An 18,450-nucleotide genomic window follows, 5' to 3' on the forward strand; every position below is an offset into this window, starting at 1 on the left:
TAACATCCTTAAAGAAGCATGAAGACTAGGTTACTTGAGGGCAGGTAATGGGCTTTTCTCATCTAGAGCTACACTCCAAGTGTCTGTTACATTGTGATGTGTAGGAGAGCCATGATTTACATGTACTGAACAAAGGAATGAAAGAATGAATGGATGGATGAGATCTTAGACTCCTTCCTGTCATAACAGAGGACTTCACAAACCCATGTTCTTATAGATTTGCCCTTGCTTTTTTGACCCTAGCAACCCACTCACATGGTTCTGGGCAATGCTCCTCTGATTTGCCAACAAGATTGGCAGACTTCAGCTTTTAGAAAGACGTCCCAGAGGAAGGTTACACAATCCCCACCAAACCCCTCCCAATCCCCACAATCCCTCACAATCCTCCCCAAACCCAAAAAGGCTTTAAAACAATGCTAAAATTTTCAAAAATAGAGTGGAAAAGCTGGCTTAAAACTCAAATAACTAAGATCATGGCATCTAGTTCCATCACTTTATGGCAAAGGGATAGGGAAAAAATGGAAATAGTGACAGACTTTATTTTCTTGGGCTTCAAAAATCACTCTGGATGGTGACTGCAGCCATGAAATTAAAAGACACTTGCTTCTTGGAAGGAAAGCTATGACAAACCTAGACAGTATATAAAAAGCAGAGGCATCACTTTGCTGACAAAGGTCCATATAGTCAAAGCTATGGTTTTTCCAGTAGTCATGTACAGGTGTGAGAGTTGGACCATAAAGATGGCTGAACCCCAAAGAATTGATGCTTTTGAACTCTGGTGCTGTAGAAGACTCTTGAGAGTCCCTTGGAGAGCAAGGAGATCAAACCTAAAGGAAATCAACCCTGAATATTCATTGGAAGTACTGACACTGAAGTTCAAGCTCCAAACCTCTGGCCACCTGATGCGAAGAGCTGACTAATTGGAAAAGACCCTGATGTTGGGAAAGATTGAGAGCTGGAGGAGAAGGAGGCGACAGAGGATGAGATGGTTGGATAGCATCACTGACTCAAAGGACATGAGTTTGAGCAAACTCCAGGAGATAGCGAAGGACAGGAAAGCCTGGTGTGCTACAGTCCATGGGGTTGCAAAGAGTCAGACATGACTTAGAGACTGAACAACAACAAAATGAAGATGAAGGCATTTCCTGTCTATTTGTGCACATGACAAGTGAGTCATAATTATAATGTACCTAAAAACAAGTCAACTCAGTAAGAAGAGGACCAACTCACAAATATTGAGTATTTTCTCAGTGACAAACACCATGCTATTTGTTGTAAACACTTTTTCAATTTGATCCTTATAACAACGGAGAAGGCAACGGCAACCCACTCCAGTACTCTTGCCTGGAAAATCCCATGGATGGAGGAGCCTGGTAGGCTGAAGTCCATGCGATCGCTAAGAGTCAGACACGACTGAGTGACTTCACTTTCACTTTTCACTTTCATGTATTGCAGAAGGAAATGGCAACCCACTCCAGTGTTCTTGCCTGGAGAATCCCAGGGATGGTGGAGCCTGGTGGGCTGCCGTCTATGGGGTCTCACAGAGTCAGACACGACTGAAGTGACGTAGCAGCAGCAGCAGCCTTATAACAAACATCTCAAATAAGTATCATTCTCCCCAATTTACAGACAGATATCAGATAAGTGGAATTTCTAAAGGACCAGGATATTTCTCAAGGTCACACACTTCGCAACAGGCAGAGCTGAGATTCAAATCCAAAACCTACCAGTTCCAAACTCCATTGTCTTAAACATTACCTGGAGTGAGTGAGTGAAAGTCGCTCAATCATGTCCGACCCTTTGTGACCTCAAGGACTGTACTCCATGGAATTCTCCAGGCCAGAATACTGGAGTGGGTAGCCTTTCCCTTCTCCAAGGGATCTTCCCAATCCAGGGATCCAACCCAGGTCTCCTGCATTGCAGGCAGATTCTTTACCAGTTGAGACATCAGGGAAGCCCAAATATTACCTGGACCACCTCCTAAAAATTAAAGGGGGTAAAGAATCCGCCTGCCAACGCAGGGGCCATAGGTTCAATCCCTGGTCGGGGAAGATCCCATATACTGTGGAGCAACTAAGCCCATGTACCACAACTATTGAGCCTGTGCTCTGGAGCCCAGCAGCTGCAACTATTGAGGCCACATGCAGCAACTACTGAAGCCCTCGAACCCATGCGCTGCAACAAGAAAAGCCACTGCAATAAGAAGCCTGCCCACCACAACAAAATAGCACACCACAACTAGAGAGCAGCCCTGCTCTCCACAAGGACAGAAAAGCCTGTGCGGGAATGAAGACTTAGCAGAGCCAAACGGAAATAAAATTATTGAAAAAAATTAGAGCTTCAGTATTTGGGAGCATGTACCTCATGCAAACAGCTGACTCATTGGAAAAGACCCCGATGCTGGGAGGGATTGGGGGCAGGAGGAGAAGGTGACGACAGAGGATGAGATGGCTGGATGGCATCACCGACTCGATGGACATGAGTTTGAGTAGACTCCAGGAGTTGGTGATGCACAGGGAAGCCTGGCGTGCTGTGATTCATGGGGTCACAAAGAGTCGGACACGACTGAGCGACTGAACTGACCTGACTGATGATATGACAGGCAATTCAAGAATCCTAAAAACAGAATGAAACAGTTGTTTTTTTTTTTAACATTTATTTATTTATTTTTAATTTGGGCCTCATTTGTGGCAGGCAAGATCTTTAGTTACAGCAAGTGGAATCTTCACTACAGCATGCGGAATCTACTTCCCAGACCAGGGATTGAACCCAGGCCCCCTGCATCGGGAGCATGGAGTCTTAGCAATTGGACCATCAGGGAAGCGTCAGATTGACACTTTTTTCCTTTAAATGTGGAATGTCAAAATGACAGCACGTCTCAACAGGTGGAGACCATCATCTCCACATCAGAGAGAGAAGGTTAATTGCTAAATTTGGAGTAAAGCCGGTAGTCAATTCCTTGGGCAGATCTTTTCAATAAAATCTTGCTGAGAGCTACATTCTCAAATCAGTGCACAAGACGAAGCAACAATGTGTGACAAGTTTTCAACTTCCTCAGCTCTTGAGGTACTAAACAAACAGATGTTTCTGAAGACTAGGGCTTATGAAAACCACTTTACTGTCAACAAATTAGGCAACATCTTTGCTGCCTGCTGCTAACGCAGCAATCTCTTAAATTTAAAATTCTATCATAGTTTCTCCTGGATAAAGGGGAATTAGCATATATTCACATACCATGAAACAAACAACAACAACAAAAAAATCAAAGGTTCCTTGTTGAAGATAGGCAACATTCCTGGTAGAGCTGAGCTGCAGTGTTGGCTTAGCCCAAGGAATGTTTTCAGTTTCTTTTTTTTTTTAATAAACAGTAGTTTTGCAATCCTGCTCTGTTTCTTTCGACCCAAGAGAGTCCCCAGACCCTCCCAGCTCCATTACTCTGAAACTGCTCTAAGTGCTCAGGATCTTGGTTTAAGTTTTATGAACCACTTCTTGGACAGAGGCTACCATCTCTAACTTGGGCAGCTGTTACCAGCTTCCACCGGTTTCAACCCATTCTCCATGCAGCTGGCAGAATCATGCTTCCTTCCAGAACATCACTTCCTTGGGGAAAACCATCTTCCATGTTCTATTGCCCACTCAACAAAACCCAAAATCTCCACCCTGCCTGCTCACGGAATGGTCACATCTGTCTGCACTTTTAACCAAGTGGGTCAAATGCTCTTTCTTTTTTGTCAGTTAAAATATCACTGGCTTCCAATCCTTTGACATGAGCCTAAACAGACAAGTATAAATTTAAGTAACTTGGTAAAAGCTTCTGGATGTCCAGCACCTGAGCAAAGATAAAATGGGCTTGAAGGATACACAAATGTCTTCATCAACAGTCCCTTCTACATCTTAACACAGTTACACAATTATACAACTAGGAGACTAATGGCTATGCATCTTTTGGGCAATGTATTCATCTCCTGCTGTTCCCTGTTCAAAAAAAACACATCTATTCAAATAGTCACTGGTTTCTATATCATCTATACTCAGTAAAAATTTACTGAGTATTTCCTGTCATACATATGTTATCCTTATATCACTGCTCTTCTTTTGACAACTACACAATATCAAAAGTCCCATCTCCAGCCCCAGCAGTGGGTCCAGAGACACATTAAGTTGCCCCCTGTGAGAGGCAAATTGATTTGCGCTTTCTTCCATTTCATTGTGTCAATTTCCATGTGGTTCTCTAGCCCATATTAGGAAAGAGACAAATGTGATGCTATGCTGATACATTGTTTTAGCCCCTAGTGAGAGGAGCCATTTTATAACCCTTTGTAGAAAAATTAAGAAGGAGACTTCAATGAAAAAGTCATCTGTATCAGGAGCAAAAAATATATAAGCTTCACCAGTAACAGCTTGCAAGATGCTGTGTAAGATGCTTACTTACATTTCGCATTTAATCTTTATAAAATCACAGAAAAGCATTATCACCATTTGTGAAGATGAGAAAAATAAAATTCAGAGAAATTAGGAAAAGCAGGCAATACAAAAAACACAATGACAAAATTTAGCTTCAACTTACGGAACAACAAATTTCACCTCTCAAATGTACACATTTAAGAAAAAGGCCATAAAGATAAAAGAAAACATAAAGAATCTTCTATACTTATTATATTTACAAAGATTTTCAGTTTTTTACCAATTAGAATATTAAGTTTCAAAATATATAGTTAGTTATCCTTAAAAATCTGTTTTGCAATGCAAAACATCTAAATAAAATTTTGTATATTAATTATTTTTAGATGTAAAACTAATAACTAGTATTTTTGATATGTTACTTTAGAAAGAACACAGGCTTTGAGTTTGATGCAAAAGCATTAAGAAGCAGGAGTTGATTTATGTCACTGAGTGTGTTCTGCCTACGTTTTCCTCTAAGAGTTTTACAGTTTCTGGTTTTACATTTAGGGCTTTAATCCATTTTGAGTTTATCTTTGTGTATGCTGTTAGGAAGTGTTCTAATTTCATTCTTTTACATGTAGCTGTCCAGTTTTCCCAGCACCATTTACTGAAGAGACTGTCTGTGTTCCATTGTATATTCTTGCCTCCTTTGTCAAGTCAAAACAAGATCCTCTATGACCCACCTCCTAGAGTAATGGAAATAAAAACAAAAGTAAACAAATGGGACCTTATCAAACTTAAAAGCTTTTGCACAACAAAGGAAATAATAAGCAAGGTGAAAAGACAACCCTCAGAATGGGAGAAAATAATAGCATATGAAACAACTGACAAAGGATGAATTTCCAAAATATACAACTTAATGCCAGAAAAAAAAAAACAACCCAAACAAAAAGTGGGAAAAAAAGACCTAAACAGACATTTCTCCAAAGAAGATATACAGATGGCTAACACATGAAAAAATGCTCAACATCACTCATTATTAGAGAAATGCAAATCAAAACTACAATGAGATATTACCTCACACCGGTCAGCATGGCCATCATCAAAAAGTCTACAAACAATAAATGCTGGAGAGGGTGTGGAGAAAAGGAAACAGTCTTGCACTGTTGGTGGGAATGTAAATTGATACAGCCACTAAGGAAGACAGTATGGAGATTCCTTAAAAAAAACTAGGAATAAAGCCACCATATGACCCAGCAGTCCCACTCCTAGGCATATACCCTGAGGAAACCAAAATTGAAAAAGATACATATGTCCCATTGTTCATTGCAGCACTATTTACAATAGCTAGAACATGGAAGCAACCTAGACTTCCATTGACAGATGAGTGGATAAAGAAGTTGTGATATATATACACAGTGGAATATTACTCAGCCATAAAAAGGAACACATTTGAGTCAGTTCTAATGAGGTGAAAGAACCTAGAGCCTATTATATGAGTAAAGTAAGTCAGAAAGAGAAAAATAAATATCATATACTAATGCATATATATGGAATACAGAAAAATGATACTGAAGAATTTATTTGCAGGGCAGCAATGGAGAAACAGACATAGAAAATAGACTTATGGACATGGGGAGAGGTGAGGAGAGGGTGAGATGTGTGGAGAGAGTAACGTGGAAACTTACATTTCCATATGTAAAATAGACAGCCAATGGGAATGTGCTCTATGTCTCAGGAAACTCAAACAGGGGCTCGGTATCAACCTAGAGGGTGGGATGGGGAGGGAGATGGGAGGGAGGTTCAGAAGGGAGGGGACATATGTATACCTATGGCTGATTCATGTTGAGGTTTGACAAAAAACAACAAAATTCTATAAAGCAATTATCCTTCCATTAAAAAAAAAGATAAAGGAGATGCCCTAAGACATACATCAAATATTGATAACTATTAAATAATTTTAGTATCTACACAGAATTCTGAAGAAAGTTGGCTATTGCTTATTCCACAGAAATCTAGAATAATGTTTAATTGTGCTATACAGTGAATGCTTGTGTTCACCCAAAAGTCATGTTATATGATGAAACCGAATCCCTAATATGATGGTATTAGGAGGTGAGATCATGAAGATGGAGCCTGCATGAAAGGGATTAGAGCCCTTACGAAGAAGACCCCGGAGAGCTCCCTTGTCCCCTTCATTATGTGATGACACAGAATGAAGACTATGGTCCAGGAAGCAGATTCTTGCCAAATAATGTATTTGCCTGTGCTTTGGTTTTGTGCTTCTCAGTCTCCAGATATGTGCGAAATAAATTTATGTTGTTTATAAGCCACTCATGTATGGAATTCACTTACAGTAGCCTGAACAAATTAATACAATGTGATAACTAGTATTTTATAGACTTTGTATAATTTGTCCATTGGCAATTTGCAAGAGAATACTGAAGAGTTATTTTAGATGCGTTTAAAGGCAAAGATAATTATATATTATTGACTCCCATGTGTCTCAGCAGTAAGGAATCCATCTGCAATGCAGGAGATGCAGGAGACTTGAGTTTGATTCCTGGGTCGGGAAGATCCCCTAGAGAAGGAAATGGCAACCCACTCCAGTAAGCTTTCTGGGAAAATCCCATGGATGCAGGGACTTGGTGGGCTACAATCCATAGTGTCACAAAAAGTTGGACACAACAGAGCAACTGAGCACACAATATACTATTATGTAAGAATAAAATCAGCAACACATTCAGATGAAGAACTTCACAACTGCTACAATCATTGGGAGGGGACGTGGGAAGACGCAGAAAATCAGTCCAAAGATGCTTTATCTCTAGGGCGAAAATGGACTGGTGACATTTAGAAGGCTTTGTTACAGAATAATTCAAGATACCATTTAAGACACAATAACAGAGTTGCAGTGAGGCAGTTTAAATGTGTACTTGGAGGAGTGAAGATACTTGGGTTCAGACTTCCTTGGTGGCACAGTGAAATAAGAATCCATCTAGCAATTCAGGGGACATGGATTCCATCCCCTGGTCCAGGAAGACTCCACATGCCACAGGACAAATAAACCCATGGGCTACAGCCCCTGAGCCAGCACTCCAGGGCCCACGCTCTGCAACAAGAGAAGTCGCCACTGTGAGAAGCCTGCACACTGCAATGAAGAGTAGCCCCTATTCTCTGCAACTGGAGAAAGCCTGAGTGCAACAAGGAAGACCCAGCACAACCGAAAATGAATAAAAAAATAATAAAAAGATACCTGGCTTCAAAATCAATATTTGGTGATGACCTGTTGGAGCTGAGAAAGCGCATTTCTCACTCTGAATCTCAGTGTTCTCATCTACAAAATGAGATATTAATGAGACTTATTAACTCATAGGATTAACTAGGAGTAAATGGCATGACCCATATAAACCACTTATTATTGGATCTGGCCTACAGAAATTACTCCACAAATATTACATAATTATTGTTGAAATTATCACTATTATCATCATCTTCAGAAGACAGTGAAAATACGAGAATAAGATCAATCACAGTTCCATAGCACAGAGGACTTCAAACCAACAGACCTTGGATACCAGGGCACAATTGTAATGTGAAAACTAACAAACATGCTTTTGATGCTTTCAAACTGTGGTGCTGGAGAAGACTCTTGATAGTCCCTTGGACTGCAAGGAGATCATACTAGTTAATCCTAAACAGAATCAACCCTGAATATTCATTGGAAGGACTGCTTCTAAAGCTGAAGCTCCAGTATTTTGGCCACCTGGTGGGAAGAGCAACTCATTGGAAAAGACCCTGATGCTGGGGAAGATTGACCACGGGAGGAGAAGGGGGCAACAAAGGATGAGATGGTTGGATGGCATCGCTGACTCAATGGACATGAGTTTGAGCAAGCTCTAGGAGATGGTGAAAGACAGGGAAGTCTGGCATGCTGCAGTCCATGGAGTCACAGAGAGTTGGACATGACTGAGCTACTAAACAGCAACAAAACTGGAATGAATTTTAAAATGTAATATCCTGATCTGGCAAGCTCAGCATTATATATAATATTTGATGTGTACAGTATAGAGTTGAAAATGTGTATAGATTAGTAAGACTGGTAGTTTGCCAAAAAAACAGGAATGAGAATAACAGTAATGGAAGTACTGTATACTCATTCATTTTTTATTCATTTAGCATTGACTGAACTGTTATCATGTGCTGGCCACTGCTTTGCCATACACTCAGAGGCTTTGCCCTTGGGGGATTACTTAGAGGTGAGGCCCAGCACCTACTTCTAGTAGGCTGAGGAGGCTCACAAAGTCTCAGTGTAGTGGAGGAAGAGGCAGCAGCTTTTGTCTAGATTTTTAATATAAAACTGCATTTAACTTAAAAAATTAAATTCTTAAAAATGAAAAGTTATTCAAAAGCTACTTTTTAATTGAATGGCAAAAGTATTCATGGGTGGTAAGAATCTAGAATCTTATGAATTTGAGTAATTTTTACTATTGGCTACATGACTGTTGAGGAATGTGTGTATGCATATATGCAGGATAAGTTGCTTCAGTTGTGTCCAACTCTGAAACACTATGGACTGTAGCCCGTCAGGCTCCTCTGTCCATGGGATTCTCCAGGCAAGAGTACTGAAGTGGGTTGCCATGCTCTCCTCCAGGGGATCTTCCCAACCCAGGGGTCAAACCCTCATCTCTTATGTCTCCCGCATTGGCAGGCGGGTTCTTTACCACTAGCACCACATGGGAAGTCCTATGCTTTTGTACAGAAATATCTAAAAGGGCTTTCCATGTGGCACAGTAGTCAAGAATCTGCCTACCAATGCAGGAGACGTGGGTTTGATCCCTGGAAGATCCCCTGAAGAAGGAAATGGAAACCCACTCCATTCTTGCTTGGAAAATCCCATGGACAGGGGAGCCTGGCGGGCTACAGTCCGTGGGGTCACAAAGACTCAGACACAACTGAGTGACTGAGCATGCACATACGTACACACACATCTACATAATTTGAAAAAAAACTTTTTGAAAAACATTAAGTACTTATTTAATTATTTAATATGTCTGGTTTCAAAAATGACATATTTTGGCATACTTCTTTAAAAATGGCACTATTTGTTTCAATATCATATCCTATAGGATACTAAGAAAATGCACAATATGTCTTACTTTGGGAAACAATTATGTTCATATATGATTTCTTTACTTAAGAAACCTCAGTGAATGTTTTTAAATAAATACATTTCATTCTGACAAAAAGTATGTGACTACTTGACTTAAATTTCCTCACAGCTAACTCATTTAACCAGATCAGCATTTTCTCTAAAATAAGCCTTCTCCAAAATAAGACTTCTTTGTAAGTCTGGAAAAGACTTTTAGACTCTATTTATAGAACTGCTGGTAAATTGGCTCACAGAAGTTAGCTAATGAAGAGAATGACCTTTGAAAACATTTATAACATTAATTCTTTTTGTTTCCCAATCTCCAAAATGCATCTGACTTTTGAAGAAATTTGTTTGCAAGAAACTCAATAGTTCATCTGCTGGAAAGAAACAGCATCTTCTTATGTGGAACTAGCATTCTTCACATATATTTATTACATTTTGTCTTTTTAAATATATATTATTCCACTCAGAGTCTTGGGCATCTATATTATAAAAATATTGGTTTACTAGTTGTCCTTATTCTACAGTGAAAAATGACATCACTCCACTCAAATCTACTTCTTAGAGTCAAAGCTATAGATTATTTTAATATGTGAATCCAAGCGCAAGCACGTATGTATGAAAAGTAAAGCTGGCTACAGAATAAAACTTTTGAATGGAATACAGATGGTTACAAAATAAAATTTATTTTCTCTAAAATTTTTCATAATGTAGCTTCTTCTAATATATATAAAATCATTAATTGAAAAGCATTTTATTTATTTTCTATTACTGCATAGAAAATTACCACAAACTGAGTAGCTTAGAACAACACACTTTTTTTTAAGTTAACAGCTTTGTGGGTTTTGTGAAGTTTAGGCATGGCAAGGTTGGATCCTCTGTTCAGGTTCTCACAAGGTCATCATCAGAATTTCTACTGGCCTACTTTCCTTTCTGGAGGTTTTGGGCAATAATATGCTTCCATGCTCATTCAGGCAATGAGCTGAATTCAATTCCTTTTGGTTCTAAGACTGCGGTCCCCTTCTCCTCACTGACTGTCCATTGGGGATCACTCTCAGTATCTAGAAGCCCCATGAGTTGCCATTAAAATCTTTAGGTCCATCTTTAAAGCCAGCAAACGAGAAGCTATCATGTGTCAAACCTCTCCAGCTTTGAAATTTGACTTCCTTTGTCTCTGATCTAGATCATTGTCATAAATCATCATCATCATGTCTTCTAAGGGTCAAGTCTCCTTTAGAAAGAGTTCATAAGAGTTCAAAAGATAGAAAAGGTAGAGGAACCAGAGATCAAATTGCCAAAATCTGCTGGATCATCAAAAAAGCAAGAGAGTTCCAGAAAAACATCTATTTCTGCTTTATTGACTATGCCAAAGCCTTTGACTATGTGGATCACAATAAACTGTGGAAAATTCTGAAAGAGATGGGATTACCAGACCACCTGACCTGCCTCTTGAGAAACCTGTATGCAGGTCAGGAAGCAACAGTTAGAACTGGACATGGAACAACAGACTGGTTCCAAATAGAAAAAAGGAGTACATCAAGGCTGTATATTGTCACCCTGCTTATTTAACTTATATGCAGAGTACATCATGAGAAAAGCTGGGCTGGAAGAAGCACAAGCTGGAATCAAGATTGCCGGGAGAAATATCAATAACCTCAGATATGCAGATGACACCACCCTTATGGCAGAAAGTGAAGAGGAACTAAAAAGCCTCTTGATGACAGTGAAAGAGGAGAGGGAAAAAGTTGGCTTAAAGCTCAGTATTCAGAAAACTAAGAGCATGGCATGTGGTCCCATCACTTCATGGGAAATAGATGGGAACATTAGAAGCAGTTTCAGACTTATTTTCTGGCTCCAAAATCACTTCAGTGTTGACTTGGCAGCCCATAAATAAAAAGACACTTGCTCCATTGGAAGGAAAAGTTATACCAACTTAGACAGTATTATTAAAAAGAAGAGACATATGTGTCAACAAAGGTCATCTAGTCAAGGCTATGGTTTTTCCAGTGGGCATGTATGGATGTGAAATGAACTATAAAAAGTGATGCCAAAGAATTGATGCTTTTGAAGTGTAGAGTTTAAGAAGACTCTTGAAGTCCCTTGTCCTGCAAAGGAATCCCAAACCATTTCCATCCTAAAAGAGATCAGTCTGGTGTCATTGGAAGGACTGATTGAAGCTGAAACTCCAATACTTTGGCCACCTGATGTGAAGAGCTGACTCATTTGAAAAGACCCTGATGGTGGGAAACATTGCAGGCAGGAGGAGAAGGGGACAACAGAGGATGAGATGGCTGGATGGCATCACCAACTCGATGTACATGGGTTTGGGTGAACTCTGGCAGTTGGTGATGGACAGGGAGGCCTGGCGTGCTGCAGTTCATGGGGTCACAAAGAGTCAGACACGACTCTGTGACTGAACCGAATATAAGATTGACCAACTATTATTTGAGTTTGATTTCTCTCCCATTATGTTCTGGCTGCCCATGAGAATCAAGGGATATGAGTAGACATCTGTTTTAAATTTAAGTAGACATCTGTCAAATTCCTCAGTAGCACTTGAGAAAATCCCCCACGTGCTCTGAATGAAAGCTAAAACATTCTGAGGCAAGGAATTTCTAGGAGGGTTAATAGAGTCCCATCTCCAAAACTTTGCCAATGATTCCAATGATTTCCAAAGGAAGGGACACCTGGGCCAATCTGAACTGATCAAGAAGACATTCAAAAGAATGTGAGCCCTGTGCTGGGTAACTAGATCCATAGGAGCAGGTGACCAGCTGAAAGAGGTTGGTTATTCTAAATGGAAGGGATCACATACCTATGGCCATGTAAGATGGGAAAGTGGTGTATTTATGAAATGGCAGAAGTGAGGATGGGTCCTTCACGGACATCTAATCTATGTGTTATGCAGTTCAGTCTCATACTACATGGAGGATGGATCTGGGCAAGATGCAGGCAAAGAGATGAGTTAAAATGCTGCTCCAGGGGTCTATGAGTAATTCGACAAGGGCATGGGCACTGCAGGGCCCCATTCTGGCAGGGGACCAGGTGGCTCCTAGGGCAGCCAAACTAAGACCAACTCGACAGGTCTCAGCCTGAGGAGTGGGTGAGAAGCAAGTAGCTGTGACAGGCCAGAGGGCAGAAGCGGGCTATTAGCCAGAAGGATTTGGTCATGACCCTAAATAAAGGCCCGCCTCTATACAAATCAGATTCCTGACTCAGAACTGCCTGGTTCTGGGGAATTAGGGAAGAAGGTATGGAAACTTTCAAGTGGTAGGACAGAGAAGGATCCAACAGTTTGGAAAGGTTTGGACTGAAACTAGTGAGGAAAGCTGAGAGAGGAAGGTGATAAGGTACATAGAAAAGTCTATGAAGAGTTTCAGACATCACAATGTTCCTATTTGCAGCTATTTATACCCTAGATTCAAGGATGCAGAAGTTGCTTTGCTGCAACAATAGTTATCTCCAGATTCTCCAAATTCTGAGTGCTCTCATTCATGATTTATAATTTGATCGACTATTATAAAGTTGGCTGTTACGGGATTCCAACATGGCTCAGTGGTAAAGAACCCACCTGCCAAAGGGACACGTGGGTTCAGTCCCTGGGATGGGAAGATCTCCTAGAGAAGGAATTCGCAACACCCCAGTATTCTTGCCTGGGAAATCCCTTGGACAGAGGAGTCTGGGAGGCTACAGCCCATGGGATCACAAAGAGTCAGATGCTACTTAGTGAGTAAACAACAACAACACAACCGAGTTGGCTGTTGTTAAATGCATACCAACACCATCTTTTCATTAAGTTTAAACTGTCAATGTACCTATCAGGAAAGAGGTCTTAGGAATAAGATCGAGCAATTTCCTAACACCAATCAAGACAGAGGAGAACCAAACTATACATATGTCACTTTTACCATTTATGTAAAAAGTAAAATCTGAAAACAATTTTGATTTTGTTTCATTTCCTCTAAGAAACTCTCTTACCCCTCCCTAGTATCCCCAAGAAGTAGGAAACAATATCACAGATTTCTTTGCTCGTTCTCCTCTTTCAAAAACTGTTTACATTCTATTTCATTTATTTTTAAACATTCCCTTTGATGTGCTAACTAGGTTAGTCTATCACCCTTAATAAAGACTTGAATTGTTAAAGGTGAATCTCTGAAGCTGAGCAAACAACTAGGTTATGACAAAAAAAAAAAAAAAAACAGTGGAAGTATTGGATTGTCTGCAGTGAAATATCAGTAAATTGCTTATATTATTCAAATGCTGATTCATACATTAGACATTTTCAAAATATAAAATAATCAAGCTTGAAAAAGACATATCACTATATATAGCTACAAAGCAAGGAGAAATAATTAGATGCCATCTGCACTAAGCACTATTATTTCATATATATTTAATAAAGAATTATTGACTATGTATCACAGGCTGAGATAGGAATACAAGATATAGTATAAACGATCACAAGTTGTCATGGGGTAATTTTTCTGTCTACTTTGGTAGTTCACTGATGTATTCTATTCATGAAATATTAGACCTCAGAAAAATTATCAACTCAATCAAATCAAATGAAGGAGGAGAAAAGATTTTAAGAATTTAAAAGGTAATCTCATGGATGCAACATCTAAATGCAGCCAGTCCCTAGTGGGAACTAACCTGGTCTCTGACTACCAGGAACCACAGTCTCTCTCTGTTGGACCACTCTGTATTACCACAGATTCCTCCACCAGCACGCAATCCACATGGCAACCATCTCCTAGCACAATCCATTAGGTATCAGAGATTTGGGGTCACCTAGTTCACATTCTCACGAGTGCAAGACTGACTTCTTGCAGGCCGCTTACTGAATGAGTCACCCTTGGGTCAGATACCCATTTCTGATCCAATCAGAAGTTGGAAATTAAGACACAGTACACAGCATGGTCCCCCAGACCTGCTGCTACCAAGGGCTAGTGGTGGGTGAAACAAAATACAAGATGGAGAGTATGCAAAAGTATCACACAGAAATATCAGGAATATGAATGGAAATTGAACTGTGGTGTTGCAGAAGACTCTTGAGAGTCCCTTGGACTGCAAGGTGATCCAAATAGTCAGTCCTAAAGGAAAGGAGTCTTGAATATTCATTGGAAGGACTGATGCTGAAGCTGAAACTCCAATACTTTGGCCACCTGATGTGAAGAACTGACTCACTGGAAAAGACTCTGATGCTGGGAAAGATTGAAGGTGGGAGGAGAAGGGGACAACAGAGGATGAGATGGTTGGGTGGCATCACTGACTTGATGGACATGAGTTTGAGTAAATTCTGGGAGTTGGTGATGGACAGGGAGGCCTGGCGTGCTGTAGTCCACGGGGTTGCAAAGAGTTGGACACGACTGAGCAACTGAACTGAACTGAACTGAATGGAAAAGGTGATCTGAACAACAGTGAAACAATGGGTTTCAAAACAAATGAAGATGCAGATGTCAATTTGACAGTGTTTATGGACCTAAAAATCCTGACAGACTTAGCTTTTCAGATGATGTTCACCACTGAAGAAACCTCCTCTGATATGTACAACCCCCTGTATTAAATCAAATACACACTTACAAATATTATTTTTCTCCACATTTTAACCTCAACATCTTCAACGGGTCAACCTTCTGAAAAAAATTTCAAGTGGACACAAATTACTTCTCCTTTTTCTTGTCCATCCTGCTTTCGTCGTTCAGACAAGTCTGTGATGAGTTGAAGAGATCACAATGGATCTATATCTGCAGCTCTACATAGCTTAGGCACTCAGATGCCAAAATAGATATGCTTTCACACACCCCAAATATGATTGAAAAGGATATTTCAGAATAATTTAGTCTAACCACAAATGGTGCAATGATTTCCTTTGAAAGGTAATCATTGTTGAACAAAGAAAAGAACAGTGTTAAAAGACTAATGGCAGGTGGCTCTAACAAGAAACATTCCAACTACAAATTAACCTTACAGTGACGGAATATTTTAGAGCAGTGGATTCAAGGATGTTTTCATTCCTTGTGGCCATAGTTGGTTAAGACTCTTAAATTCATGTTTCTGCTTCCTGGGCAGAGTGGCCAAAGACCCCAAGACCAGGAATCCCTGCCCATTTCCATCTACGAAGGGGCCATGTGACTAGTTCTCAACAATGGACTGTGGATGCAGTGATGTAACCAACAATGCAGTTGAACAGGAGGCCAAAGAGTATGGCAGGATTCTCAAGAGAGAAGATACCTCCCTGAAAATGTAGCATGTCAAAACCACAATATAGAACAAAATGACAAGAAAGTACAATGCAGTTTTAGAAATAAAATTCATCCTATAGAGCTTTATTTATGTTTCTTTCACACACACACTCACACACAGACAGTTCTGTTTTTAAATATGGAAACATGGTCCTTAGGCAGATAATTTATTTTGTGGTCAAGTGACTAAGTTTTGTTTTTAAATATTTCATAATCTCATACCAACCTGTAATCAAATAATTATTCTATCTACAAAATGTTTTCACACACAGAAATTGCATGTGTGGTTGATGTTTGAGAAGCAATCTTATAATGTAGCATTGTAAATTAGCAAACAATGCAAGTTAGATCAAAACATTCTCTCTTTCATTTCCAGAACCTGCGACTCTTGATCATTTAGAAAAAAAGAACCAAACTGAGAGACTGTGACATAGCACCTCCTCATTTCCAGCAAACTCACTAAATGCAAAGCGTCCTTTTTGTGTAAAACGACACACAATTTGCATTCAGAGCAAGTGCTCATTTTGTGAAAAGAGATTCAAGCACAATTCACCTCGGACACCTTTTGAACATCTTAAATCGGGTCGGTCACGATTCCTTTCCAACACCTGACTGAGTGTTCTAATGCCACTGCCACGCTTGTAAGGAGAAGATAAACACCGCAGTGTCCCTCCCCTGGCAGCGCAGAGCCCAGCCCCGAGGAGCAGAGTGCCCAGTACCTGACGCTGCTCATGCTGCCCGTCTCCGATCCAAGCTTGCATCGCTCCAGTTGGCTGGCGACGATCTGGCGTTCTGCCTCCAGTTCTCGGGTCAGCCTTTCAAACTGTAATTCCTGAAAGAAAACCACCAAAAAGATAAATTCTATCAGCTATGCGGAAAGTGGAAATCAGACCAAAAAGACAGGACGGTCAAGGGGAAAACTAGGATTTTTCTCAAGACGTCCAATTTGAGAAGCAGAGGTTGCTGATGTGGCCTTGAAGAAAGGATGAGAATTTTAGACAGACCTGAGTTCATATCACAGCCCTGGAACCTGTCAGTCTCAGGGCCTTGAATGAGCTGTTCAGTTTTTCTAAGGATTATTTTCAGTACCTGTAAAATGGGTTTACAGCACTTATTAGGTTGAGGTGAAGATTAAATGAGACACTGACCATGAAGAATAAGCCTGTGGTATGTCTGGCAAATGTCCAGGACCCAACAGATATCGATACTCCTGTCACAGAAAGGGAAACACATAATAAAGAAACTATTTTTATATGATTTGGAGCATTGTGTTTAGTCCCTACTGGCCATCTAGTTGTCTCAATATACTAATTTCATCTTCATATTACTTACATATTGCAAATGAAGGGAAATAATGCTTTTAAAGCTCCATGTTTCATTCTTTATGTTTCAGTAGAACAGTAAGGACAATGAGTCTAATTACAAAAGGTCTAATTACATGGTGAATTGAGAAGTGAATAACCTTTGCGGTACTTGATACATCACCTTATAAAACAGCGGATGGAATCAAGGAAGAGTGTTTCTATAAAGCTACCTAAAATCCACTGTGTAAAGATTACTTTTAATGAAAAATGTGTGTCAATATGTCAATGATTTTGACTGTTTCAACTACTGGACTCTTATACCATATTTTAATCTTTATGTTTTATTTTTCCATATACTTTAGTTTTTTAATAAACATAATTATAGCAAGTCATATATTTTATCTAAAAAAATTCAGAAAAGGTTTTCACAATATCACAATTTACCTCTTTTAAAAAACAAATTATTTGCACATTTGTGTTTTGGAGAATGGGAGAACTTCTAAGAATGCTGAAAAATACTGAAAAAGAGGGTGGGGGTCAATTTGGGAGAACAAAACTCCCAACATTACAGGGATTTGTCTTCCCAGAAAAGATGAGTTCATTTTATTTGCTACCATGGGATGCTCTAGAGTGAAATCTTTAAAAAGTAGGACCTGTCTGTCCTCTAAATATATTAAAAATACCCTTGCTCTCTTCCACAAGAGCAGATTTTTTTGTTTGTTTTGTCTTCATTTTATTTGTTTTTACTTTGGTTATGCAATGGCGATGGTTTCTTTAATTTTTTTAGTACTTTACACTTTTCAAAAGTTTCACACATAATTTCACATAATCCCATTTTTAAATCCCCTTCCCACATAGTGGGGGCTTCCCAGGTAGCTCAGTGGTAAAGAATTCACTTGCAGTGCAGGAGATGTGGGTTCAGTCCCTTGGTCTGGAAGATCCCCTGGAGAAGGAAATGGCAAACCACTCTAGTATTCTTGCCTGGAAAATCCCATTGATCAGAGATCCTGGTGGGTTATAGTCCATGGGGTCACAAAAGAGTCAGCCAAGACTTAGGGTCTAAACAACTCCTATGGTGACCCTCCCCCTCTCCTTTTCCCCACAGTTACCAAATAATTGCAAATATTTTCTGCCACTGTGAGAGTTGATTTTGTTTTGTTCATGACTTCTTTTGCTGTGCAAAAGCTTTTAAATTAAACTAGTTCTCATTTGTTTATTATTGTTTTTAATTACTCTAGGAGGTGGATTAAAAATGAGTTTGCTGTGATTTATACCAAAGAATATTGTGTTTCTCTTTAAGAGTTTTAATAATATCCTGTTTGTTTTTTAATGTTTTTTAGTCCATTTTGAGTTTATTTTGGTG

At 39.7% G+C, this 18,450-nt stretch overlaps 1 protein-coding gene across 2 annotated transcripts in view; it reads right to left on the minus strand.

Annotated features, from left to right (window-relative positions):
* The window catches only part of CTNND2 (catenin delta 2), a 1,083,336-nt gene that overhangs the window by 672,497 nt on the left and 392,389 nt on the right, over nt 1–18,450 (minus strand). For both annotated transcript variants that reach the window (XM_043488912.1, XM_043488911.1), the window contains exon 3: nt 16,503–16,615. In XM_043488912.1, the coding sequence (XP_043344847.1) occupies nt 16,503–16,615 (113 nt within the window). The remainder of the gene's footprint in view (nt 1–16,502; nt 16,616–18,450) is intronic.

This window comes from Cervus canadensis, chromosome 16 (assembly GCF_019320065.1).
Source record: "Cervus canadensis isolate Bull #8, Minnesota chromosome 16, ASM1932006v1, whole genome shotgun sequence".
NCBI lineage: Eukaryota > Metazoa > Chordata > Mammalia > Artiodactyla > Cervidae > Cervus > Cervus canadensis.